Consider the following 27176-nt stretch of genomic DNA (forward strand, 5'->3'; position numbering starts at 1 on the left):
ATGGAATCATATAATATGTGGTCTTTTGTGACTGGCTTCCTTCACTTATAATGGGAACCGTGCCACTTAAGGCCTAGGCTTGGAACTGACTGATTGTCAATTCCACCCACATTCCATTGACCAAAGCAAGTCACAGGCCCAAATCCAACTCAGTGAGGTAGAAAGTATACTCTTTCCATGGAGGTTGATGGGAAGCGGGGGGCAAAGGAGTGCATATATGTCAAACAGTAATCTAATCTACAAAGAACAGTATTATTATATTTTAATTTTTAATTGACCATTTATTTGCCTCATTCTGTTTCATCATATCATTGCCCTTTTTCTTGACAACAGGTTTCTTAGCCTAAAAGAAGTCTATAAATCTGTATCATTATGTTAATAACAAATCCCCTTTTTCCCGTATCATCATTATTTAAAGATTAAATTTTTAATTTTGCTTTTTAATGATGGCAGATTTTCACAGTGTTCTGTGTTTTACATAGTAGAGGATATGGAGGAAGGAATTCTGCATAATATTCATTTCAGAGTAAAACTGAATATTTTCTAAGGCTGGGAAAATATATCTGTGGCCAGTCTTCAGTTTTAACCAAACCCTGATGGAGCTACTTATGTATTTCAAGGATTTATTCAGGGCAAAGATTATGGGCAATTTGGACTACAAAGACTGGGTAATGTATTCATTTTCATTTTCATGTAATTCTTTTATTACTCCAGATATCATAAGAAAGTACAATGGATTCTGAACATTAGGCACACTTACCATACTTTGAATTTTGCGTTGTCAGGACTATACATTGATACATTTGATAGCCTTTTAAATATTTGCATTCTTCAGAGTATTGTTTCTCTGTGTTCCAGCTCCATACAATGTTTAGTTTTTCAGCATATTTCTAATAAACATGACAAACTGCCTTGCCCTCAAGCAAGTAAAAAGGAGAAAAAGTGATATAGATATGAAAGAAAATATTAAACTGTAAATAATTTTGTCATATGAGAATTGTAATACTTCTCTGCAATTTGAATATTGTCACAATTTTCTTACTGCTCCAAAAAAACATAGGGGCACTTTAACTCATAGAGTCTGGAAAGGGAAAATAACTTAGAGGAGTGAGCCCCGTTTTGGGACTTTGTGCTCTTCAGATATGTAAATTTTCCATGGTGGGAGGCACAGGGTTTTGTCATTTTTATTTCTAACTCTTCTAACATGTGTATAAACATTTAGTGGTCTCGTTTGAATGTATTTATTAACATAGCTTTTGGTATATACTTTTCCTAAGGTGTACTGTCTCCCAATACTGTATTGTGGTATTAATGCATAAAGAGTAAATTCAGGCTCTAAAATCTACTACTTGATGTTTATCTTAAAAATTCCATTGCTTTGAACTTTTACATAAGTTTATGAGTCCCTAGAAAAATAATGTATAAGAAAGGTACTAACATTTTTTAACCTGGACTAAGGTATGACTTAGTTGAATATTTATCAGAAAGGCAAATCAGTTTTCTCCAAATGAGCAATATTAATAAGATGTCATTTCAGATAATGTCTTGCCAAAATTGTTAGTTTTAAAAGCAGGATAAAACATTTATTAACATAGTACATTAACACAGTTGTGTAAATGAATGCAAGATCTTTTCACATACTATTCCCTAAAGCATCTCAAGCACTACATGTCTAAAACAGCACCTATAGAAAAGGAACTATTTCTTTCCAAAAAAAGAGCTTGTTACTTATTTTCTCTTCCCTGGTCACTGTGCCAACATGTTGACAAACCTGTTTTTCTCATTTCCTAACTGCAAATGTCATAACCATTTACTCAGCCCCAAGTAGAACATATCTAAATCCTATGCCTTCCTCTCCCTTTCATCCACACAGACAAGTTCCCCTGAATCTATCTTTTCATGCTCTTCCTAGTGCTGTAGTTCACACCTTAATTTCCATTTTTATCTAGGATGTTCCTACAATCTTCAAACTACTCTTGCTTTCAGACCAGACTCCCTCAAGTCCATCTCACCCTTGTCACTGCTCTAAATCTTGTATCTTATCACTGAGCCTTTTTTTTTTTTTTTTCCCAACACATCCAGTTGTTCCTCACTATAGGTGGGTGGAAAGTTTGGGCTCTTTAGAATCATATTTATGCCTTTTCAAATAATTTATCATTTTAGCCTCCTACTCCCTACCACATGTCCTTTCCACACAGACATGCCTAATGCTTGTCATGTCCTCTAAATATGCCACTCACCTTCCCATTTCTGGGCTTCTGATGGTCCTGCTTCCTCCCCTATTTGTTGTTCTATTGATTCTTCAAGGTCAAGCTCATAAGTCCTCCAGAAAACATTCTTACATACCACCAGATGGAATTACTCCTTCCTTTCCTAAAGCACATTGATCATGAATTCATCCTTGATATATGTACTTATTTGTGGCTCTGTATTCTTCCCACAATTGTATGAACTCTTCAGTTCAGAGACTCCACTTATTTTTTATTCTGTGTCCTTTCCTGGAAAAATATCTTATACATAGTAGGCATTGTGCAAAATTGTGTGGAAATGAGTTGAAGGAGTTTCGTGAATTAGTTTTGTTTACTATGTACATTTCCAAGTACACCTTGCAGATATTTCCAAGTAGATAATCTTGAGCAAGGAAGAAATTAATTGGTTCACAAAACTAAAAAATCAAGTGTGATAAAGTAGGGTTGATTTTATAAGTTATTTTCTTATTTTATAGGACTGAATATGTCAGAAGGTTCAAATTCTTCAAATCAACCTCATGGTACAAATAGTAGTTCTGTGGCCATTGCTATTCTTGTGCCTTTTTTTGCACTTATATTTGCAGGATTTGGATTTTATCTTTATAAACAAAGGTAAGTTTGTTGATTTTAAGTATAAAGCATTTCCCAAATCTATGTTTCATGTTCTTTTTACTCTCTAGTTCAAATTCTAACTTACATTTTTTTTCTAGGTTGTTTAAATCTCTGTGTGCCAAATATTGCCACAGTTGTTGAAACCATTATTTCCCCTGCCTTTCCCTCCACCATGGCAATATACACACAACTAAAATTGCTCTGTTAAGTTGCACAAGCATTCAACCTAACACTTCCTCCTTTTTGCCTGTCAATTTCCTGGTACATAACTAATTGTATAAGTTATTTTTACATTATCCATATTGAAACTTTAGCATTACAAATCTAAGTTAAGGTTTAAATTGAAGAGGTGATATCTGCTGCCAGATTTATTTAGAGAACTAGGAAGAAGCTGTGTCCAAACCCCTTAGTTAACCTGACAGTACTGATAGAGTTTACCTAGGGAGACAGACGATAAAATCCTCTAATCCTCTCATTTATCTCTGTTGCTTTTAGAAGATGATGGAATTAATATATTATACTTGTGATATATCTCATATATGACTATATAGATTATTCGTTGGTCCCTGTTCACTACATCCATTACAACATCCTGGTGAGGGGCTTCACTATGCAATTCTCCACTATTCGGGGCCATCCCTTACTAAGAAAAAAGTATGCCAAAAAAAAAAAAAAAAAAAAGAAGAAGAAAAAAGTATGCAGGTAACCAGATAATTAAATGAATACCTAAATGTAATGTATTTTTCTCAAAACTGATGTTTTTATTATAAATGTCAGTCTGTATTATCTAAGAATGAATTATTTAATATTATGTAAATTTGTAACAATTGTGCATTAGCAGCTGTTTAGGCCTTGTCAATATCAGATGTTATTAATGCTAAAAATCATCACTAAATTTATTTATAAAGCAAGCTATGCTAATCTTTTTTATTATTGTGATAAAATACACATAACATAAAATCATTTAAACCATTGTAGGTGTACAGTTCAGTGACATTTAGTACATTCACAATGTCCATCACCCCAAAAGGAAACTGTACCCACTAAGCAGTAACTCCCTACTCCTCCCACCCCTTCCCCAGGCAACTACTAATCTGCTTTCTGTCTGTTGGTTTGCCTCTTCTGGATATTTTAGATAAATGGAATCATACAATATGTGACATTTTGTGTCTGGCTTCTTGAATGTAATATAATGTTTTCAAGATTTATCCATGTTATACCATATATCTGCACACTATTCCTTTATATGGCTGAATAATATTGCATTGTATGTTTGAATGTGTTGTGTTTAAATATGTCCATTCATCAGTTGATGGGCATTTGGATTGTTCCTGTGTTTTTTCTATTATGAATAGTGCTGCTATACACATTTGTGTACAAGTTTTGTTTGAATATCTGTTTCAGTTTTTTTGAGTATGTACTCAAGAATGGAATTGCTGGATTATATGGTACTCCTCCATTTAACCATCCTAGTGAAGTGGTATCTCATGTAGTTTTGATTTACATTTCTCTAATTACTAATGACATTGAGCATCTTTTCATGTGCCTGTTGGTCATTTGCCTACATTCTTTGAAGAAATGCCTATTCAAGTACTTTGCCCATTTTTAAAATTGGGTTATTTGTCTTATTGTTGTTGAGATATAAGAGTTCTCTATGTATTCTGGATACTAGACCTTTTCGGATATATGGTTTGCAAATGTTTCTCTTTCTGTGGGTTGTAGTTCCACTCTCTTGATAGTGTTCTTTGATATACAAGTTTTTCATTTTGATGAAGTAAAATTTATTTCTTTTTTCTTTTGTTACTTGTGCTTAGTGTCATACCTAAGAAACCATTGCCAAATTCAAGGTCATACAACTTGTATGTTTTCTAAGAGTTTTATAGATTTTGCTCTTACATTTAGAAATGATTAGTTTTAAGTTAATTTTTATTGATGTGTAAACTTTCTAAAGCTTGATATTATTTTCCTTAATGCTGTAGCTCAATATTAGCAGAAGGAAATTCTTTTACATCTTTGTGATCCTTACCTAATTAGAAGGAAATGATGTTGCTTCTGTTTTTATTGTAAATGTAGTTTGAAAAAGGAGAGACAAATATGATCCATTAGAATTATGCACCTGGCAAGAGCAAGTTGTAAACAATATAATTTATATTATATAACAATATATAGATGATGCTTTTGAAAGAAGCTTTAGATAGATTTTTTTTTTAATATTGTCATCATACAAATCACCTAACAATATTTAGTATGGAGAAAAATTCAGAAAATGCGTTAGGGGTAGTAAAATCACATAACGGCAAATACAAATTACACTGAAATAAATCGTTGAAATTTGTGGTGTTTGGTGTAAACAGAGGAGATTTATTTCAAAGCCTTTTTAGGAATTAGGTTTGAGAAACAGGTAAGGGCAAGTATGCCTTTGTTCCATTACAAACGTCAGCAAATTATGCAGTGGGATGTGGGAAAGAGAAACTAGAAATAAACATTAGTCAAAAAGGAGACAAAAAAAAAAAAGGAGACAAAAAATGAAGCAGGAATTCAAGATGAGCAACTTATACCAGCCAGCCTAGATTCCATGTGTTTTATAAACTAATGGCAAATGTTCAGTTATCAGTAACTCTTTGGAAACTATTTTCATGACTTGAGTATCAGTATAGATAGTAATTTCTTCTTTGAGATTTTGAATTTACTTGCTCTACTGCATATAATTTTAAGCCAACTGAGTATTTATGTTTCTGGGATACTCCAAGCATCTTCCCAAATTAGGCGTCAGCATTAGATGTCTACTCTTCTTGGAACCCCCTTCTTATTACTGCAGAACTAACTCCTTATTGTCCTTCAAGTCTCAGATTAAATTTTGCCTCCTTAGAGATGCTTTTCCTTATTACCTCTCCTAAACTGGCTCCCAGTTACTTCCTGTCCTGTAAACCATTTTCCTTTTCATCAAAACAGTTTTCATTATCTATTATTTTTCTTGTTTTATTATTTTTAATTGATTCATTGCTTTCTATCATTACACTATGAGCTCCATGAGAGTGATGACTTCATGTTTTTGTTAAAAAATATGTGTGTGTGTATATATATATATATATATATATATATATATATATATATATATATATATCTCCAATGCCTAGGATCATGCCTAGTACTTAATAGATGCTCAGTAAATATTTGAGGAGTGAAGAGTGATGAGATTAAAATTCATCAGCATCATAATTTAGTTATATTTTACATGCTATTTCATAATGATAACATTATTTCATAAGAAAATTAATGAGAATAGCCATAATATCATTTATTTACACTTACTCATATTGGTGCTCTTTAAAAATATATATTGTATGTAAATAATAAAAGTCACTCAGGATTTAAAAGTGACAGGTAAAATGTTCAAATGTGATGTATTGAGTTTATGGTTTCTCAATTAATACTTTCAAGTTACATTATCCATTAACAATGATAACTCAAGTACACTGTATTTGAGCCCTACTCTGCTATTTCTTGAAGAAAGTTAACATATAGCTAATCAATGTTCTCATCAACAGGACTGCACCCAAAACACAGTATACAGGATGTTCAGTTCATGAAAATAACAATGGCCAAGCAGCTTTTGAAAATCCCATGTATGACACCAACTCGAAGTCAGTGGAAGGGAAGGCAGTACGGTTCGATCCCAACTTGAACACAGTCTGCACAATGGTATAACGTGGCAACCTTTGCCTTCTTCAGAAGCTTGGAAATCGACACACAAAACAGTGCACATTTAGTTCACTGATAAACAAATTAAAGCACACTTTTCAGGACTTGCTGGGTCACCTTTTCCCGAGGAATGATAGAGAAGAGTGTTTTTTCATAAACTGGACCATAATTCTTCTTCATGTTTACCATGGAGAGTTTTACAGAAATCGGCTGCACTCTGAGAGTGCTTACTCACAGTTTATTTGCTTTTTTTAAAAAGGAGATTATTCTAAAACATAAACTTATTTGCATATATTGGAGGAGCATCCACTATCAGTATTTCTGTGCTTTATAAACTATATTAGAGGGACTGGGTTAAAAAAATGATATAGGGTAGAAAATAAGAGCTATACTTACAAGAGTCAATAGATCACTGACTTCTCTTTAACTGTCATGAGCTACATTACACCCATAAGTCTGTATTTCACACCACTCTATCAGCTGTTCCTTCCTATTAATTGAGTCATTGTTTTCTTTATTTCCCTGGTTATTTCAGATTGAGTCATGCCCTGAAATGTTTATGAGCTAGTTTGTGCCACAGAAGAGATAAGATTGCCCACTCTGATTTCACTCTCTGGTTTTTGTTCTTCAGCATCGTATTGCTGTCTTTTTTTAGACTGGTTGTCATAGTTTCTGCAAATGGCAAGATCATCATGCTATCCTCCTGATTTCCCTCATTATGTTGTAACCAGTATTATTCAGTGAGCCATGGGATAGTGTTTAACTCCTTCCTTCAATCTGTTTTGTCACTCAGAAACGACTTTAGCTGCCAAAAATTATCTATAATAACGATGATTTTGCAGTTATCTGAGACACCAAACTTACCATTCTTTACCAAACTTTCCAATGTTTCTGCAAGAACAAATAGAACCTATTAATCTACTTATTTAGTTTATGATATATCTACTTATCCTTCCAGTTGAGCCTTCAAATTTATTTAACATTGTTCTGAACTTTTATCTAACAGTGAGTTAGAATTCTAAGTTTTTAAAATTTTTAACTTTTAGTCAACAACGAGTTAAACATATATTTTGGACCAGCCCCTAATAAAAATGACTAAAAAAAAAATTAATTTCAAATCACCAATATAAATTTATTTCCTAAAGTTGTGGATTTACCAAATCATATATTTTAAAATTTCTGTACTCTTATTCTTAAGAAGCAGCTTTCAGATATGACAGGTTTCTTTCATAGTCAAATTAAGATATGTATTTGCAAGTTATTGGTGGCTCATTTACAACTGTATCACAGTAATGCCAGCATTTTGATTTAATAGGTCATTGTCTTCTTTTTATAACATGTTTTATTTCATAGAATAAATTATGTACCCAGTGTGAACACTTTGTTCTTGTCCCTTTCAAATATGGATAAACTTGTAAACAGTCTCGACTTTTTGTATCATGAGACAGAGTGCCTAAGAGAAATCATTGCACCTGGAGCGCTACTTGGATCTATGTCTACAACATATAGTGAATTTCTTGTAAACCACTTTGAGATACATTGTTTTGGAAATTCATATAATTTTCTCAACATTGTACTCTACTGACAGGATGCTGTTTTAAATTTTATTCCATCAGTTATTTATTCTTGTTTATTCAAATGACTGCAATAACAATGATTCATTCATTAATGTTAAGGTTAATACATTTAAGATCTTGTTTAAACAATGTTTCTTCTGCAACTGGCTACTCCTCTTATATTAATGCATACACTTTTGTAAAGAAGTATATTTTTATGAAAAAAAACTTTGTAAAAGTATGATGTAAATTTTCAGTGCAATGTAAACAAAATAAAAATGGATAATTGCTTTTGTAAAATGTGTATTCTTTACAAAGTTGTCTGTCAGTGTACTGGTTAGTAAAAGGAATGAAGAGCCCATCTTTATTTGGTGTTGTAAAGTTCAGAAACTGCATATTACATATACTTAGTCCACAACATAATAATGACATATGGGTGTTTTTCTTCTCTATATTCTGTAGTTTCCCAAGTGTAACACTGTTAAAAGTAAGTACATTCCCAGTAAACGTAATAGTATCATAAGAACCTCATCTTAGAATTTATATTAAATGTAAGTACTTTAATAATGCATACTATCTAAATTTAGATATACCTGATGATTTCTAGTGTTTCTGTAGTATATTTTCTTAGAGATATTTATGTTAAGCATGCTTCATAAGTATGAACCCAATAAGCTTTTGAATTGCTCCATTAAACTAATATGAACAAACAAATCTGTCTTTCCAAGATGGAACATGTAAAGTTTTGTACTCAAGAAAGTTATCAAGTTTCTCTAAAGTTCAAATCACAAGTTATTTAAATTCAATTTTATTAGATAACTACTTTTCACAAAATACATTGTCTTTATATTTCAAAACCTCAAAGTCCAGCCTTTACAGTCTATCTCTGTTTATTACACTTTATTTTAGAAATAAATGTTTCTTGATATAATTGTAGTTTCTGTTTTAACTTTGTTAACTCTATTACCTCTACCTTTCACTCACTTCACATCTTCTATATTTTCTCTTCTTGTTCTTTGTCTTTATTTTTACTCCTCCCTGATTTTTTTCTTTTCCTCCCTTTTTATTTTTCTAATTTTTAGTTTGTTTTCTTTCTTTTGATGTTTTTCTTAACATCCTTTCCTCTTTTACATGTCTTATCCTTTTTAGCCTTTTATTATTTCTTTCTTTATATTCTCTTTATCTTTTTAATGCTCTCAAAGGTAAGCAGCAATTTTAGTGGAAGTAATTGTATTTTTCTCTTTTCCCAGCTTTATTGAAGTATAATTAACAAAATTATAAGATATTTAAAATGTATAACGATGATTTGATAAATGTACATAGTTTTTTTATTTTTTCTTTTTTTGGTGAGAACAGTTGAGTTCTACTCTGTTAGCAAATTTCAATTAAGGAAGTAATTTAAAAGAGCTTTCTTGAGCTTCCCTTATATTTAAGAACATTAAAGCCATAGGTTCCACCCAGGATCTATTGATAATGGAGCCTAATGAAAATGATTGTGGAAATAAACCAAAGGTCAGATTTACTTTACCTGTCCTTTACACTTACAAGTGAGGGAAAAAAAGCCATAACATTAGCTAAAGGAGTCAATAAAAATAACTAGATGATGCTCTCTTAAAGAGAATAAGAGAATCTATTGCCTGTCAAAGTATTAACCTGTAAATATCTATAAATTTAAAATAGGCATAAAGTAAGGTAAAGTGAACATCTATAAAATTACAGAAGCTCATAAGTCTAGGAAATAATTTAGAATGGGCAGTTTGAAATTTGGCTGAAAGAAATATTGATTTGCTTCTTTTTTTTCTTTTTCTTTTTTTTTTTAGGATGACTTTGGAGGAAAGGGAATATTGATCTGAGAAGACATACATGTGTAAAAATCTGAGAAATGTCTTTCTGCCATCACTTTCATGAGCTGGGTATTCTAAAGTAATTTAAGAGCAGATTTAAAAGTTACCAGGGAGTAGAAATGGCCACTGGACATTAGATTTCATTCTTCAGTATACAAAGCAACAGAACTAGTGAACACCTGCCAGATACTTTCCCAACTTTTAATAAGTTCCCATGTGTAATAATTGTATTAATCTTGAAAAAGAAGTATATTCTACACATTCAAATTCATATCTATAAGTTGTGTTGCAAACATAAAACAAAAAATCTGTGCTTAAACTCTCATAAGATCCAAATCTTGCTTGTAACTATTTGCATACCTCTGAAAATAGGGATGGACCCATATGCTTTGGCAGGAGTAATGAGATACATAGAGAAAAATATAGATCCATCTACATGGTCGAATTAAAACAAACCAAAAGGCCTTCCTTATCAGTAAGTATCTTCTTCATACACTTGAGTTAAGATTTTACATCTCCTGAAGGAACTTATTAGAAAGAAATATGTTATCTGGAGAATGTCACAAGATAGCATTGTAATCCCAATAAGTAAATTAACACAGCTACCATAGAGCAAGTCAGTCGAGCAACTGCTCCTAATCTCTTTGTTTTTAAACCAGGACTTTTCCAGTCTGTAACACCCTTTTTAGGATGAAATTTTTAATTGCATAAAATGAAATAAAAAGGAAATTAATGATAATATAATAGTATAAAAATTTTTAAATATTCTACATATATATGAATATATATACTTATATATAGATACTAATACATACATATATATGTACTTCTCTAGTGATACGTTAAAAAAGCAGTGGGCCTAATAATTTCTGTAATTTCAAAGAGTATCATAAGCACTATTTTGAGATATTCATAACATTTAACATGACATAAAATTTCTGTGATTCAGAGATTATTTTTACCCAGCTTTTTACTGAAGGAAATACTATATTTTAATGAGAAGAACAATGAAGATAAAGGTGTAGCATTTTCCCACCCATGTTTACAAATTTTTTTAATTCTATCTGCATACCAGGTTAAGAATCCTGCTTTAGCGATTAGAATTTACAGCAAATACATTGTGATGGGACAGGGAAGAAAACATTGTTCTCTTGAGCTATTGGCAATGAAAATTGAGTGCTTAAGTTGGACTTTAGTTACCAAATAACAACATAAAGAAGAAACATTTCTAAGAAGAAATCCCTAATGGGAAAGAGTGAGTATAAATAGTAAAATGTCATTAATTAACTTATTAATATAGCAAATATTTTCTAACACTAAACATGTGCATACTACTCTACTATGAAGTATAATGGCTATTAGATGAATAAAAGTATAAGAAACACATGGATCTTAAAGTTTTGTCAAGCTATAAAAAATTCTTAAAGTATATATGTTACTTCATCTGTATATGTTTTCTTAGGAATCTTTATTGCAGCTTTATGTATAAAATGTCATTTGCAGTTTAATTTAAGAAAAAAGCACCTGCAGTTTTAATACAAATCAATTAGACAAAACAAGGATCAAATTTATATTTAAAGATATGCTATTACTGAGTAAGGGAAATCAGTATTTCTTTTTGCCTAGTAATTCTACTCAATAGGTTATCCAGAGGAAATAATCAGGAAGAGATACTTGACATGGCTTTTCAAATCACGCATTATTTGTATATGGTGAAAAATATATCACTAGTTACCAGTGTATAAGCAGCATAAATATTCACTGATCTGGGATTGCATTAGAAATTACCATACATATTTAACTAATTATTAAAAATCATGTTCAAAGTTAATCATATGAAGAAGACTTCAATTTTTTAAAACAAAACCACTCTTTCTCTCTCTCCCTTTTTCTCTTTCCATTTTCCTTTTTATTCCAAATACAAACATATATAAACATAAATGTCTTGAAGCAAAGATATAAAATACAAATAATCACAATTATCAGGAGTGTGAATAATTACAATCTTTGTGTTTGACTTTTTTCCAGGAAGGCATATATGTTAATCACATTATAAAAAATATAGTTTTAAATGAAAAAAGCTTAGTTTGAAATTTAAAAAGTAGATTTTACTTTGATGATAACTTTTCTTAGAAGAGTATTCAGACCTAGAAGTGAGTTAAGGAGACTCACTCACATCAACTCTGTCAATATGAAAAACAAAACAAAAACAAAACAAAAACTAAGAACTAAAGTGATAATGTCATACACAGCAAACTGTTTAAATGAGTTAAAGTGAGAAAAATTAATAAATACATTGATAGATGTTTATCAAATATCTATGTATTTTCACTTTATTTTTGCTGCTTGAATTGCATCAAAAGTGCCCAGAATAAGAATATTGGACAAATAGGTAATTTTTTCCTTTGAAAGGTAAATTTTCTCTAAAAAATGTAACTAAAGTTATGAAAAGAACCTGAGCTAATATTTTTATCTTTATTCTCTATATTTTAGGAAATCAATACTTCTCCAAATAACTGTAACAGTATGTGTTTTACTTTACAGAACATTTTAAGACATGTGAAAAACCTTAAAAAATACCTGACCAGAAGTTGTCTTTTTTTTTTTTATGATCATTCCTTTGAGCTTATGGAGTTAATTAATCTCTTTTTCCTTAAAGCAATTACACTAGCCAACCTATTTTCTTTTCTTTTTCTACATTTCATTTTCTGTTACTAAGATGTATTTAAAGTACTTTTACTTTGAATAGTGCCATGTAACTGAGTGCAAGGCATCATTATTAAGTGACACTTTAAAATATTCCTTAGCACTGTAAAGAAGCAGAAACCATATTATTTTCCAGTAATTTAATAAGTGGTTTCTTTATTTAAAGGACATTTTAGCAGTTCATATGTCCCTTGTCTCTTGAATAGAGCAAGTTTCCCCTAGAAATTCTCTGAACATTTAACATGCTAATGTTCATCTTGAATATTGAAGATGAGAAAATAAATGAAATATTTCAAAAAATATTGAACCATGGAACACTTATTAACTTATTAGCATTACATAGACTGCCAGCATTTCTTGGAACATAATTTAGAAAAAGACCTACAGCACCTTTGGCATGTTGGGAAGATACACATAAGCATACAAATATTTAGGGTTATAATTTGTCTAGAGGTTGGCTTCTCTCTAAGCTAATGAAGCATTTCAATCAAATTATTTATCTTGATTGATATATCTTATTTAATACCTGAAATTGTAGACAGAGAATAATACATTGCAACTCAAAGAAGATTTATTTATAAATTCTGATACGTTGCCAGTATGAGTTTTAGTCACAACCAAAAAAAAAAAGAATTTACCACACTAATTATTGTAGTTCACAAAAGTGATTGAATGAGGAAAAATAATTAGTATTTTCAAAGTATTAGTAAGTGTGAAATGTACTAAAGCATCAACAAATATGAACCAGCACACCTTTCAGAAAACAATCAAAAAGTATTTTTGCTCTAAGTGTATTTTATGGACGAAGAAACCTACATAGGAGAAACTGCACAGAAATATTTTTTTATATTCTTTTTTCCATTATTTTATCCTTTTTATCACCTTCCCATAGTAGCTTTCAAAGTCTTCCAAGCAAAACAAGTTCATGCTCTTATAATCCCTCTTACCTACATTAACTGTAGCTAATATATTAATGTATTTATGTGATAAAAGGTCTGACCTTCATATAAATTGTGTGGACCCTTCCAAGGTCAAATCGTATTCATGTTTGTAGCTCATTCCACTGAGGGAGGCTGTGACTGAAGTGGGAAGAAAAATTAATATTTATTGATATCAATTATTTACCTGGGAACATGTTGCTTATATGTTTATTAAGCATTATGTATAAAATATATTTCATTTAATACTTTTGTTGCAATTCTGTAATGAAGGTATTTAAATCTTTGCAGATAGTAACTAGCATAAAATAAATGATAAATCAAAGCTTTTTGGATAAAGGTGACCCTACATTTCCTCTCCTGACTGAAGGGCTGACGCTATAAAATTATTCTGCTTTGTGTTAAGGCTCTAAATTTTAAAAAGGATGTGTAGCAATATTACTTGAAAGAATTTTGTGATAAACATAAAATGGACTAAGATCCAAATGATATTAATAGTATTAATATTAATTGCACAAGAATTCAAATGTTTGGTGTTTTTTCATAATTACGCTATTTAGAAAGAATTTCTTACTCAAATTTGATCAACTAAGAGAATAACCCTTTAAGATCCTATGCAAAGGTTTTCATGTGAGAAAATTACAAATTTCTAGACAGTTTTGGACACTAAATGAAACTGATGTATTATTCGTCAGGCATACATGGGATATCAACTTTAAGAGAGAATATTTTAGAAATCGCATAACAATGAGATGTCAGTGGCTCTGAAATGAGTATTTCATCAGTGCTCTCCACATATCTTCCTTGATTTCAACAATTTCTTTCTATTCTAGAAAGTGTGTCAGTAACTAACCAACATCAACTCTTTAGTGAAATAGACTTATTTAATAATTATTTTCTTTCTTTGTAGTGAAATTAATATTGATTATGTTTTGTTCATGTGATATAAAACAAGTGTTTGCATTTATTTGATTTTAAATGTGTTAGAATTAATGTCCTTCAGTAGAAGGCTACTGGGAACACACATATGTTTGAACAAATTTAGTTAATTACTTGTTCCAGTGAAGGAGAACAAGAACGCTTGCCATGGTTCCCCAGGGTGTGTCTCAGTAAGAGAGTGTTAGATGATTTTGGTGAATTTACAGAAGTGAGGTTTTTCTCTAGATTGGAAGCAAGAGTAATTTCTATGATTGAGCATTTTAATAAACCTTAAGAAGGAAGAAACACTAGACTGGAGTTTAGCTATAACTCATAAAGATTGTTACTTGTATTGGTCAGAAAAGGGGGATGTTTGGTCATTTTTGTGGCTTAGATAATGCTCATATTTTGTCTTGTTCAGACATGATTAAGGAGTGGTCTTATATTTGTCTTGATACATCATAGACATCTAATATTGATGGTCTGTGAAATTGTCCATGTTTAATAGGAGAACGTCAGGATCTAGCTGTAGTGCCAGGCTAGCTTGTAGCTACACCAAGTCCTGGCTGATTATGCCAGGCCAGCTCCTGGATGTCAGGGGCTGTTTTTCTCTATCTCAGATGTATTCTTCTTTGGACTAAATGCTAATATGAGTTTCAACTAAATTTAGGCTCAGAAAAAAAGTAGCTCTTTTATTTCTTACTTTAGCTTTAATTAAGGGAATATGTTAATTCAGTTGCAGGATATTTCAGTAATGTCATCAATTGAAATGTTTCATTATAAGTTTATTGTCATAGGGGATTATTTGTTATCTTACTGTACAGATTTTTTATTACTACATTTATTATAATTTATGATAATAGATTTTTAGTAAACTATGAACGTGTCTTCATAAATCCCAAACAAATATTTAGAAAATACTTAAATAGCATATATATGTTTTAGTTTCATAACATGAGAACTAGATGCCCGTTACAAATGTGGCTGTAAAGAAATATGTGTATGGTGGCTGAAATTTCTAGGTAATGAGTGTGTGATTATATACACTGAACTTAGGTGAATTTTTGTTTACATTATTAGCATTTCTGAAGGAACATCATCTTTTTGCCTACTTAGAAACCTGTTTTTAAAATTTGAATTATTTGTATTCACCTAAAACTCAGTATATCAAACTAGACAGTTTCCAAATTTTGTGGCATCTATCTCAATGGTTTGCATCCCAGCTATTAGGTCATTCATGCCATTAATGTGGTTGTCATCCCTAAGAGTTCTATTACCTTCATTTCCCATAGGCCAGTGTATGACAATGTTATGTTAATTTTACCTACTAAATATTTATTGGGTTCATTCATTCTTCTCCCATCCCATTGCTAGTCCAAGCTAGCATTATCTCTTGACCTACTCAGTGCAGTAGCCTGCTAAGTGCCTTCTCCACATCTAGTCCTGTTTATTCTCATCTGTTCTTTATGAAGCAGCCATAGTGAGGTTTTCAATTACAAATCTTGCTTTGTGATAAGTTACATAATAAAGTCTATCCAGGTGAAACATGGAAGAAGAAGTGATTAACCTGTTGGATGAAGCTGATTCTAAAATAAAACACTTTTAGTTAATTCTTGAAGGATGAATGAGAGTCCAAAAGGTAGATAGTGATAGAAAAGGGTAGTAAAGGGAAGATTTCAGGCAGACTAGTAACACAAGGACATAATATGGAGAGATACAGGTATGCTAGAGTAAAATAGTTGTTTAGGAATCCTGAAGCCCAGGGTACATTTGGAGGAAAAATAAAAAACGAAACTAGAAACTTAAGAAGTATAAGATCAGTAAAGTCCCTGTATGCTATGCTATGAAGGTTCAACTCTTCTCAGTATTAAATTGGGATCCAATGAAGATTTTAAAGACACAATAACAGTACTAAATTTTTGTTTAGAGGAAAAAATAGCTCTGGAAGCAGAGAAAGATAACATATTAAGGGAGATGAGCTTAGACTAAAAAGTTTGGTGGGAAGACATTACAAAATTCTAATGAAGTCTGTTAGGAACCTGATGTAAAGCAGTTCTAGTTGGCTTGGAATCCATGTGTGTATTGAGGTGATATAGAGGAGATGGACTTAGAAAAATGTGATAAAAATTGTGCAGGGAGATAGAGAATGACAATGGATTAAAGAAGTCTAAATGGACTCTCCAATATTCTGGTTTGGGGAGTGACGATGGAGAATGATATGCTGGCCAAAATAAAGTGTAAGAGAAGTAATATACAGGTCAATCAACACAAGAGAGGAGGTCTTAAGCCCAGTTTTAAATATATTGAGTCTCTGGGATTCATTCCTCTCTCAAATAGGTAGCTACAAATATGGATCATCCTAGAGCACGGGAAGTGGAGAGCAGTTTTTATTTGGAATTATAGGAGCTAAATGAGGGGGTGGGGCTGCCTATGAGACTATATAGGATATATATGATTCCAAAGTGATTTTTTCCCCTAAACCAAAATTTAATACAGTTACTAAGCCTTTAAAATCTTCCCTGGATCCCAATTTAATATAAAGAAGAACTGAACCTTCATAGTATAGCATACAAGACTTTCCTGATCTTGTACTTCTAAAGTTTCTAGTTTTATTTTTTTATCTTTCCTCCAAATATATAGAACATGAAAGAAGATGGTTAAGACAGGCAGAACACTACAGACAACTTCTCTTTAAGAGCGACTAGTCTGGAATGATTTCACACTGTTTTACATTTGCACATTTTATTCTTCTACTTTCCCTTGGTACTTCTGAATATTTGATTTTTATTTTTGAAGTTTTGTTTTTGTTATTTTAACACCAACCTATTTCAACTATGCTCAGGGAAAAAGAGAAAGACGACTTCTTGCAACAGAGCATTAGAAGACATATGAAACTGAAATCCCAGGAGCTTGAAAGTTTGTGGAAGCTTGAATCAAAGTTGGGAGAATTCTAAGGAGCAAATTTTAAATTCAGTGGAGGAAGTTAAAGACATTTAATGAGTCTTTTTCCTCCTGTCTGGTAAATTCTCTTACCAGGAAAAAATACATTCACAAATAATCAGATTTGCTTTAAATTATTGCTCTACTTTTATCAGGTAAGTTCTTAAAGGTGATTGACAACTTTTTCCGAAAAAATTATAGCTGCAATACAATGGGCCAGTTACAAACAAGCTTACCATTTCTTTTTCAATTAGTCTTGTTTGCACATATAGATTTCAAAATCCCTCCAGGACAGAGATTAAATTTCATAGAAGTATATTTTACTGTACACTTCCTGAGGATCCAAGTATGGTGGAAAGCATGGAATAACCACCCAATAAATATTGCACAGTTGCTTGTTTGGTTATTAGTTTTAGCCCATCAACTTCAAATTTGAGGACAGAGAACTTAAATTATTGCTCATTAACATGTAAAAGTAGATTTCCCTGGCGGTCCAGTGGTTAAGATGCTTTGCTTCCACTGCAGGGAGCACGGTTCGATCCCTGGTCGGAGAACTAAGATCCCACATGCCATGTGGCATGGGCAAAAATTAAAAAAAATAATAAGAAGTAAACATGTAAAAATAGACTTAAAAGTATTCCAAAAATGCACTTAAAAATGCAGTTAGGAAATGGCAGAGGAGACTATAATCATTCCAAAAAAGTCAACGTATTTAGTAGGAAGAAAGGAGATATGTCGAATGAAAGAGAAATCATGATCAACATGGAAGAAAACTAAACAAAATCAAATGTAAAAAAAGTAAAATAAACTGTTTAATATTAAATGTAGTTCAATGGAATTTTCACCCATTACTAGTCTACTAAGTTGTGAACAAAAGCAAATGAATAATTTCTTTAAAAATTTTGCTTTGAAAATATGTGTGGGAGTAGTTTATTTTAAAGTGGTACATGCAACTTAGCTCCTGTGTCATTATTCTAGTAATAGCCAGTCTCCTACATTGTGATTTCTGTTACAGCTCAGAATATTTTTGTACATTAATGACTGCAAACTTTCAATTATAATTTGAAGTATATAAGCAATAGTCTATATTTTTTAGATGCACTTTTTTTCAGAAGTAGGAACTACAAGAATAAAGAAATAGCTCAAGTAGATTGTTTTAGTTTCTGTGTTTAACTGGTAATTTTATTTTTTCTTTTTCAAGCCTTAACTAATATTTAAGCTACTATGTAGTATTACAGAGGATGATTTTGTTTGTTCTATTAACTTTAAATTTTATAGTTTGTTGAAAACCCTTGAAGATTCTCATTTTAACAATGATCTGAATTAGTATTGGAGCTATAGGTAGAAATGGAAAAAAAAATACCTGTAAATAACTATAAAATCTCATTTCAATTTCAGTCAGTATTTGAGATAGAAAAGGAATGGGGTAAAAGCACAGGAACAAAAACTTAGCTTTAAAAAAATGTTTCCTAGCACTCAAAAAATAGACAAATAAGATTTTGTGAATATATCCAGTAAAACCTTAAAGGGATATTAAATTGATCCTTAGCATGAATGTCTAGGAAGAGTCTAGACACTGCTGAAAAAAAACCAACTCTATATGATATCAAAGTATATTATAAAGCTATGACAATTAAGATATAGTATAGCTTTGTGTATAGACCAGTAGACCAAGGTAACAGAATAGCAACCACAGGCCCAGAACCATATATATATAGATATATATATGTATGTATATATATATATATATATATATATATATATATATATATATATACAATTGATTTGTAACAAAGTTGACACTGTGGAGGAGTAAGGAAAAGATAGCCTTTTCAATAATTGGAAGAGAAGGAGAGAAAGGGAGAGATGGTGAGGGGCGGGGACAGGAGGAGAGGGAGAGATCAAACTATTTGCATTGTACATAAAAACCAACCCCAGAGAGAGCATAAATCAAATTTAAAAACATGACTATAAAACTTTCAGAACTTTTTATGGCCTTTTGGAAGGAAAAGATTTCTTCAATAAGTTAAGAAAACTAGTAGGAAAAAAATCTGCAAGCACAGAGAAAATCTGAACCACAAAATCTGCATTGACACTTATAGAGCACTGCTCCCAACAATTACAGAATACACATAATTTTCAAATACACGTGAACTTTCTAGCATTCAGTGCTGTATATTTTTCTCTCAGCACTCCATTCCCTGCTTCCCATGAAGGTCGATATGTTGTGTTTCCACTTTCAATTAGTTAATTTCTAATGTCGCTTTTGATTTCTTCTTTGACATATGAGTTATTGTGTTATTTATTGTAGTTTCCAAATATATGGGATTTTCTAGATATATTTCTGTTATTACTTTCTAATTCCATTGTGGTCAGAGAGATCTGAATCCCTGTAAATCTAGTAGAACCTGTTTATGGCCCAGAATATGGTTCATTCTGGTAAATCTTCCACGTGTACTTGAATGTGTATTCTGCTATTGTTGAGTGCAATGTACTATAAATGTCAATTTTGTCAATTTGGTTGATATAATAAAGTCTTCTATATCCTCGCTAATTTTCTGCTTAAATTTTCTATCAGTTATTGCAAGTGATGTTTAAATCTCTGATTATAATCATAGAATTATAACTGTAGAAACTGTCAATTTCTATAATTATAGAAATTGTCTATTTCTCCTTGAAGTACTGTCAGATTTTACTTCACATATTTTGAAGTTTCATATTTTCACATAATGTGAAGCACATATTGGGTGCTTAAAGGTTTAGGATTGCTATGTACTCTTGACAAACTCATGCTTCTTATCATGAAGTAATATACTTTTTGTTGCTAGCATTGTTCTGGTATCTTCTTTGTCTTCTTAATTTAGCCATAGTATGCTATATACCATGGTTTATCTTTTTCTATCCATTTATTTTTTAAGCACTCTATCTTTATACTTAAAGTGAGTTTCTTAGAATCAGCCTATAGTTAGATCTTACTTCTTTATCCAAAATGACAATCTCTGCCTTTCAATTAGAGTGTTTAGACCACTTATAGTTGATATGAATAATGATATGGATAAACTTAAATACATGATTATGATATTTTGTTCTGTGGTTCCATCTGTTCTTTTCATCCTTTCTCCCTTTAGCTCTATTTTTGATTGAGTGTTTTTTTAGATTCATTTTATCTGCACTGATGGATTATTAACTATAACTATTTGTTGTGTTGTTTTAGTGGCTGCTTTGGAGTTTATAGAATGAAAATTTACTCACAATCTACCTTCAAATAATATCACTTCCTGCATCATATTCCAATCTAAAATAGTATACTTCCATTTCTCCCCTCCAGTCATTTTACTATTATTTTCATAACTTTTACTTTTACTCATATTGTAACTTTTCCTCAGCGTTATACATTGTTATTAAGTCATTTAAGTTTTAAATAATATGAAAAAGTGTTTTTCATTTACCTATATAAACCATTTCCAGTGTTCTTCATTACTTTGTATAGATCCAGAGTGACCTCTGTTATCATTTTCTTCTGTCTGAACTTTTTAAATAACATTTCTTGTTTAAATGTTAAAACTTTAAGGAGGTTAAATGAATTATGTTTTGGCAATTAATTATATTTTACTTTTGTATATTTGAAAATTCCCTGGATGGGCTCAATAGTAGAATAGAGAGATGACAGAGGAAAGAGACAGTGAACTTGAACATAGAATAATATATATTATCCAATCTGAACAATAGAGAGATGATTTAATAAAAAAAGGAACAGAGTCTCGGAGACCTGTGGGAAAGTACCAAAAGGTCCAATACACATGTAATTAGAGTAGAGGGAGAGGAGAATGAAGTTTGGGCAGAAAAATTCTTTGAAGAAATAATGTCAGAAAACTATGCTATTTCCAACTACAGGTTTTCCAGCTTTTTAAACTCAACATTTTTGAACTTGAACTTTTCCTACATTATGATAAATCCTTCTAATTACCCTAATTATGTTAATGGCATCACCAGATCTATCTAAGCTAAAGTTGAGATCTATCTGGTCTAATTACTCCTTTCAAAAATATTATCATGTTGAATTAATCTTTTCAATCCCAAACTTCTTGCATGTATTTCTTCTCATATTCTCATGCTCAGCATTTTAGTTTAATTATTGTTGGACTATTTTGGACTATTGCAATGGTGTCAGCTATTCAAGTTTGAATTTGCCCAAGCTATTCAAACTTGGGCAAATTATTTAATTTCTCAGTTTCAGTTTTATTTTCTGCAAAATTGGAGTAATAAAGTACTTACCCCTTTAGGCCATTATGAAATTTAGACAAGTTAATACCAGTAATGCATTTAGAATAGTACATGAGCCAATGAAAGTACTCAATAAATGCTAGTTGTTATTGTTGTTGTGTTGTTGTTATTGTTGCTGTTTTATTTTTGTTTACATTCTTCCCACATGCCACAAACTCTGACATCTATACTCACATCATACTATTCACTAGAAATGTTTTCTTTTTTAACATCTTCACCTGTAGAAATTCTGGTCCTCCGACAAGTTTTGTTTAAATGTCGCTTTGATTCCATATGTAAGAATAAAAATTAATAAATAGGTAAATTATATTTATTTTCTCCAAACTTCGGCAGTATAATATTCACATCTCTCTTGGCACTTATTTTATCTTTTGTAATAGGTATTTATGTAACTCATCTTCCCAGTAAAGATATTAAGTTCTTTTTATAGTCTGGTTATGCTGTAGTCACAAGCAAAATCCGAAAGCTCAGTGGATTAACAAAATAAAGGTTTCTTTCTTACTCATTCAAATTCTAAGAATGGTCAGGTAGCCCATCTCCATTTAGGTTATAAGTAAAGCATTGCTATGGATAATTTGTTTTCCCCCAACTTCATATGCTGAAATCCCAACCTTTAAGGTGATGATATTAGGAGGTGGGGCCTTTGGAAGGTGCTTAGGTCAAAAAGATGGAGCACTCATGAATAGTTTAATGCACTTATAAAAGACCCACTACAGATCTACCTTGTCCCTTCTGTCATGTGAGGTTACAGCCATCTATAAGGAAACAGGCCCTCACCAGACACTAAATATTTCAGTGCCTTGATCTTAGACTTCCCAGCCTTCAGAACTGTGAGAAATAAATCTCTGTTCTTTATAAGCCCCTCAATCTACAGTAATGTGTCAGAGCAGGACAAGCAGACTAAGAGGATCATTTTTATCATAAGTGTTTGTTCAACAGGAGACTTTCAGTCTCTGACTCAAGGGAAGAGAAGAATGGATGATGGATTATGACTTCTTATTGCTGGCTAGGAAATTACACACATCACTTCCTTTCATTGTCTATTGTCAGAACTATCACAGGCACCCAACTTTACTTCAAGGGTAGCTGGGATATATAGGACAGGAAATATTCTATGAACACTGTCTCTGCCACAGTTCACTTTTCCGCTCACCAAATCTCCCTTTGTTGCCTTTTTCCACACACTAAATATACCAAACTCCTCTCCAAGAGACACATCTCAAAGTCCCATCCAGGCTTTATCCAGCTTACATTTCAGGATCTACAGAATGTGCAGTACTTTTTCCATCAGGCCAAATGTGGCAAATTTTTGTCCTAGTTACCTGCCTCCCTCTCTCCCACCACAGACATCCATGGTGGAATATTGTATTAGTTTCCTGAGGCTGCTGTAACACATTACCACAAACTTAGTGAGTTAAAAAAAACAGGAGTTTATTCTCTCACAGTTCTGAAGGCTAAAAAGTCTGAAACCCATTTGAGCTGTGCACCCTCTGGAAGCTTAAAGCCTGAATCAGTTTTTGCTTCTTCCAGCTTCTGTTGGCTGCCCTGGGATTCCTGGGTTTATGGCCATGTCACTCCAATCTCTGCCTCTATCTTCATATTGCTTTCTCCTTTTAGTGTTATTTCTCTTTGCGTCATTTATAGAGTTTGTGGTGACATTTAGAGCCACCTGTAAAATACAAAATAATTGCCTCCTGTCAAGATATTTAACTTAATCTCAGCTGCAAAGACTCTGTTTCCGAATAAGGCAACATTTACAAGTTCCAGGGATGAAGACTTGATATCTTTTGGATGGCGGTTATTCAATCTATCACAAACATGGAAGAGATATTTTGACATTAGAGAACATTCAAAGAAGTCAAAACTTAATGGTGAAGCTGGAGCACTGAGAGCAAAGGGAAGAGAGTAGGAAGATAAGCTGGAGAGAAAGAAAGGGTCTGACAGAGTTTTGCAGGACATTGTAGAGGATACTAATCCAGGCTGGTCCAAAGCCCCATTTTGTATTCCTTATATATATATATATATATATATATATATATATATATATATATATATATATATATATATATATATATATATATAGTATGTGTATATATATATATATAGTAGGTTAAGACGTCCTCCTAAGATGGTGTGGGAACTGAGTTCTCCCTTCCAGACAGACCCAGGTTTAACAAATGTGTTTAACAACCTCCAGCTGCTATATCTTTGGGATCTGCCATACCATTTGCTCTGAGGCCATGCTTTCCCCATCTCTCTTTCCCATCCTCTCTAATTGTTCAAAGGCATTTTTTTCCCAGTAAATCTTTGCACTTCTAATATCTTACTATTTGCTGATGGACCTGAATGGACACAGTTGATACCTGGAGTCATCCAAGAAGGCAGATGTTAAAATGGAGTCACCTCATACCTGTCAAGGAAGACTACATCCCAAGTGGTATGTGCCGTATGGATTATCCTTGGAACAAGGTGGCAGCCCCTTTAGTAAATATTTCACTGGTGGTTATCTGGGAAAATGTCCTGGTGAAGAGAACTAACTCTATTCATGCAATGCTTCAGGTATTTGAAAGGTACAGGAGAGCGATGCATAAAATTTAGGTGTAATTGACCAGTTATTACTAAGTTGTACTGATGCTCTTAGTGGAGGAATAATACTTTCTTAAAAAACTATTAGAATTATTTAATTTCTATTTCCTATAAAAATAAGTACTGTTTATACTGTTTCAAATCTTTGATACTAGTTAACTGGTCAAATTAGTGGAATTTTATCTATTACTTACACTGTTACACTAGGTGGTGGTTCTCAAATTGTATTGTCATCAAACTTCCCTGAGGCCATATAAACTGTATAAAACTCAGCTAGATATTCTGATTCAATAGGTCCTGGGACACGTCAGCATTTAAATGGGCATTCCAGAGTATAGGCTTTCCAAAGAGCCTTAAAGAAAGTATATCTAGATTTGGAATTGAATTCTGTACTCAATAATGTATCAGAATATAAATTATTTTAAAGTGGTTTTATGTGAAATTTGGAACTCTGATGCCCTCATTATCTTTTAGAGTAATGAGTTAGAGTAATCAAGGGTTTGGAAGGTAGCCCAAGTCTTAAATAATACTTTCACATGTTTATAAGTTTGTTCTGATCTACTGAAGCTTGAAAGAGTTCAGTGCTCCCCTACCTCAACCCCACCCAATCTCTAATATATTTAGTTAAGATCAAACTAGGCAAATTTCCCTTAGGTTGTTTGGTGAGCTGCCTGCCTACAAAGTTCACCTAAAGAACTTGCATACAAATGAAACATGTACTAACTTTGTTCTTGAAAAGTGAAAAATAGTTTTCCCCAGATACCAGAATAATCTTCCCTTATTCACAGAATGCTGCCAGAAAAGGTGGATAGAAAGTTAACTGTGACATTCCAAACTGAATATTTGTTAGTGAAACGTTTATTGTTTTAAATAAGATAATAGGGCATTATTTTAGAAGAAAAGTTTTTTGCCTAATAGATCACAATTCCTAAATACATCTGCTAAGTAGTAGACCACAATTCCTAAATACATCTTCTAAGTCAGTATTTTGTATGTTGGGAATCTATAAGGAGAAGCAGAGTGGAAAGCTTTAGTGGAATTTCATAATTTCTTATAGCTTCTCATATTTACTTGGTTCAGTTATAAAAATCTCAAATACCATTGCATCTTCTCTCAATAGTATTATCACAAGCGCTTCCTAGCTCTTCTGTCTGCTTTCACTCTGTCTGCTTCCACTTTATTCTCTAAACTGGATATATTGATCTTTCTAAAATGCTGATTATATTACTCCCACTTCTTATTGTTTTCAGAATAAAATTTATATTTTCTTCTAGTCATAACTTTAGTCTTGTTTATCTCTCTAACAACATTTTAATGTGCATTCCCCTGAAGCATTCTAAACTTAAACCACACTAAGCAATTCTCTATTTCTTTACCCTAAGCCTCTTATCTCTTAGCCTCTGAGCATAATCTTTCCTCTAGTTGAAACACATTCCTTTCTCCAACTCTCACCTCCAAACCTATTTCATCTAAATTTTATACTTTAAGTGTCAGCTTAAGCACATTTTCTGAGAATACTTGTGATTCCTGAAATAGCTAGGAGAATTAAATTTTTAAAATTCTGACTTATAGTATCTTGAGAGACATTATCATTCTCAGGAAGCCCTACACCAGAGGCAAGCCATATGGTACTGCCAGCCTGTAATCAAGAACTTTTAAACAAGATTTGGATCTCAGAAATCCCTTAACTCATTGCCCTAAACCTATCTCAGTGCTATTCTCCTCCAAACACCAAAATTGGAAACTGTCACCTTCACTAACCACCCATCAGCATTGAAGAACTTGGACTTATTAAACACCTCTGCACCAGGGCAAGGGTTGGTTCATTCTTAATGTTCAACACTCATACTTAAGATCCACAGATTTTTTTAACTGCTCAGAAATAATTGGAACTGTGTTTTCAGGTTTCCTTTTGACAGAAGATATTTTAATTCATATGTAACTTATAATAGCTCATACCATTTACCTCATTCAATAATTGTGTCTCTTCTTTCATTCAGGGAACATCAGTAATGTCTGTTGAACTGAGAGAAGCTAAATCTATTCATTGAAAAGCTCCCTTTACCCTTTATTCTGTATTTGTTAAATTGGTTCATGCATACCTTCCCATTGTGGGAAAGCACACATTCAGTAGTCCAGCTTTGTCACAGAAGAGAAGGGCTAATACTGTCCTTGTGTATCAGGTAGGGTCCTGCAGGAAAAGATGGCACACCCAGACTGGGGAATTTAAGGAGAGTTTCATAAAGTCTTATCTACAAAGCTGTAGGTTGAATTTAGGGAAACTAGTAAAGGATAATGGGGCTCCTGGGGTTAGGCACAGCACTATTTAAGCATGAAGAGACAAGGTGGGGGTGTGGTCACCAGAGATATTAGAAGACCACCTGTAAGGGCTTTGGATTTTGGCTGAGGGATCCAGAAACCATGATCATCCAATAGGGAGAGAACCAGGGAATCTCAGCCCCTGACCTCACTCCTCTCTTGTCTTCTGATCTCCTTTTATGCTTCCTATTTGTAAAGGCAACCAGCATCTTTTATTAATCCCTAGCCCTGAAGCAACAAAATAAACTCTTCAGAAGGTAAGATTACATAGGAAAAGCATCTCATGTAAAAGTTTACAACTGAAAAGTTTTTATGCCCAAGGAATTAGACTTATTTATGCAGGGATATATTGAGATAGATCTATATCTATATCTCTATGTATATACACACATATATTTCTGTAAGGTCATATACATACACATATACATATATATGTGTAATTTTATTACATATATAATAATTGTATATATAATAATACCTATGACCAATACAATTTTGGCCTACCTAACAAAAAATTCATAT

The 27176-nt window shown here is 32.2% G+C and overlaps 1 protein-coding gene across 1 annotated transcript in view; it reads left to right on the top strand.

The window, feature by feature from the left end:
* The window catches only part of CSMD3 (CUB and Sushi multiple domains 3), a 1171706-nt gene extending 1165056 nt beyond the window's left edge, over nucleotides 1-6650 (top strand). The window contains 3 exon segments of the mRNA XM_059902305.1: nucleotides 581-668; nucleotides 2726-2861; nucleotides 6410-6650. Of these exon segments, the coding sequence (XP_059758288.1) occupies nucleotides 581-668; nucleotides 2726-2861; nucleotides 6410-6569 (384 nt within the window). The 3' untranslated portion in view covers nucleotides 6570-6650.
* The last annotated feature ends 20526 nt before the right edge of the window (nucleotides 6651-27176 follow it).

The sequence above is a fragment of the Balaenoptera ricei genome, chromosome 17, assembly GCF_028023285.1.
Source record: "Balaenoptera ricei isolate mBalRic1 chromosome 17, mBalRic1.hap2, whole genome shotgun sequence".
Taxonomy (NCBI): Eukaryota; Metazoa; Chordata; class Mammalia; order Artiodactyla; family Balaenopteridae; genus Balaenoptera; species Balaenoptera ricei.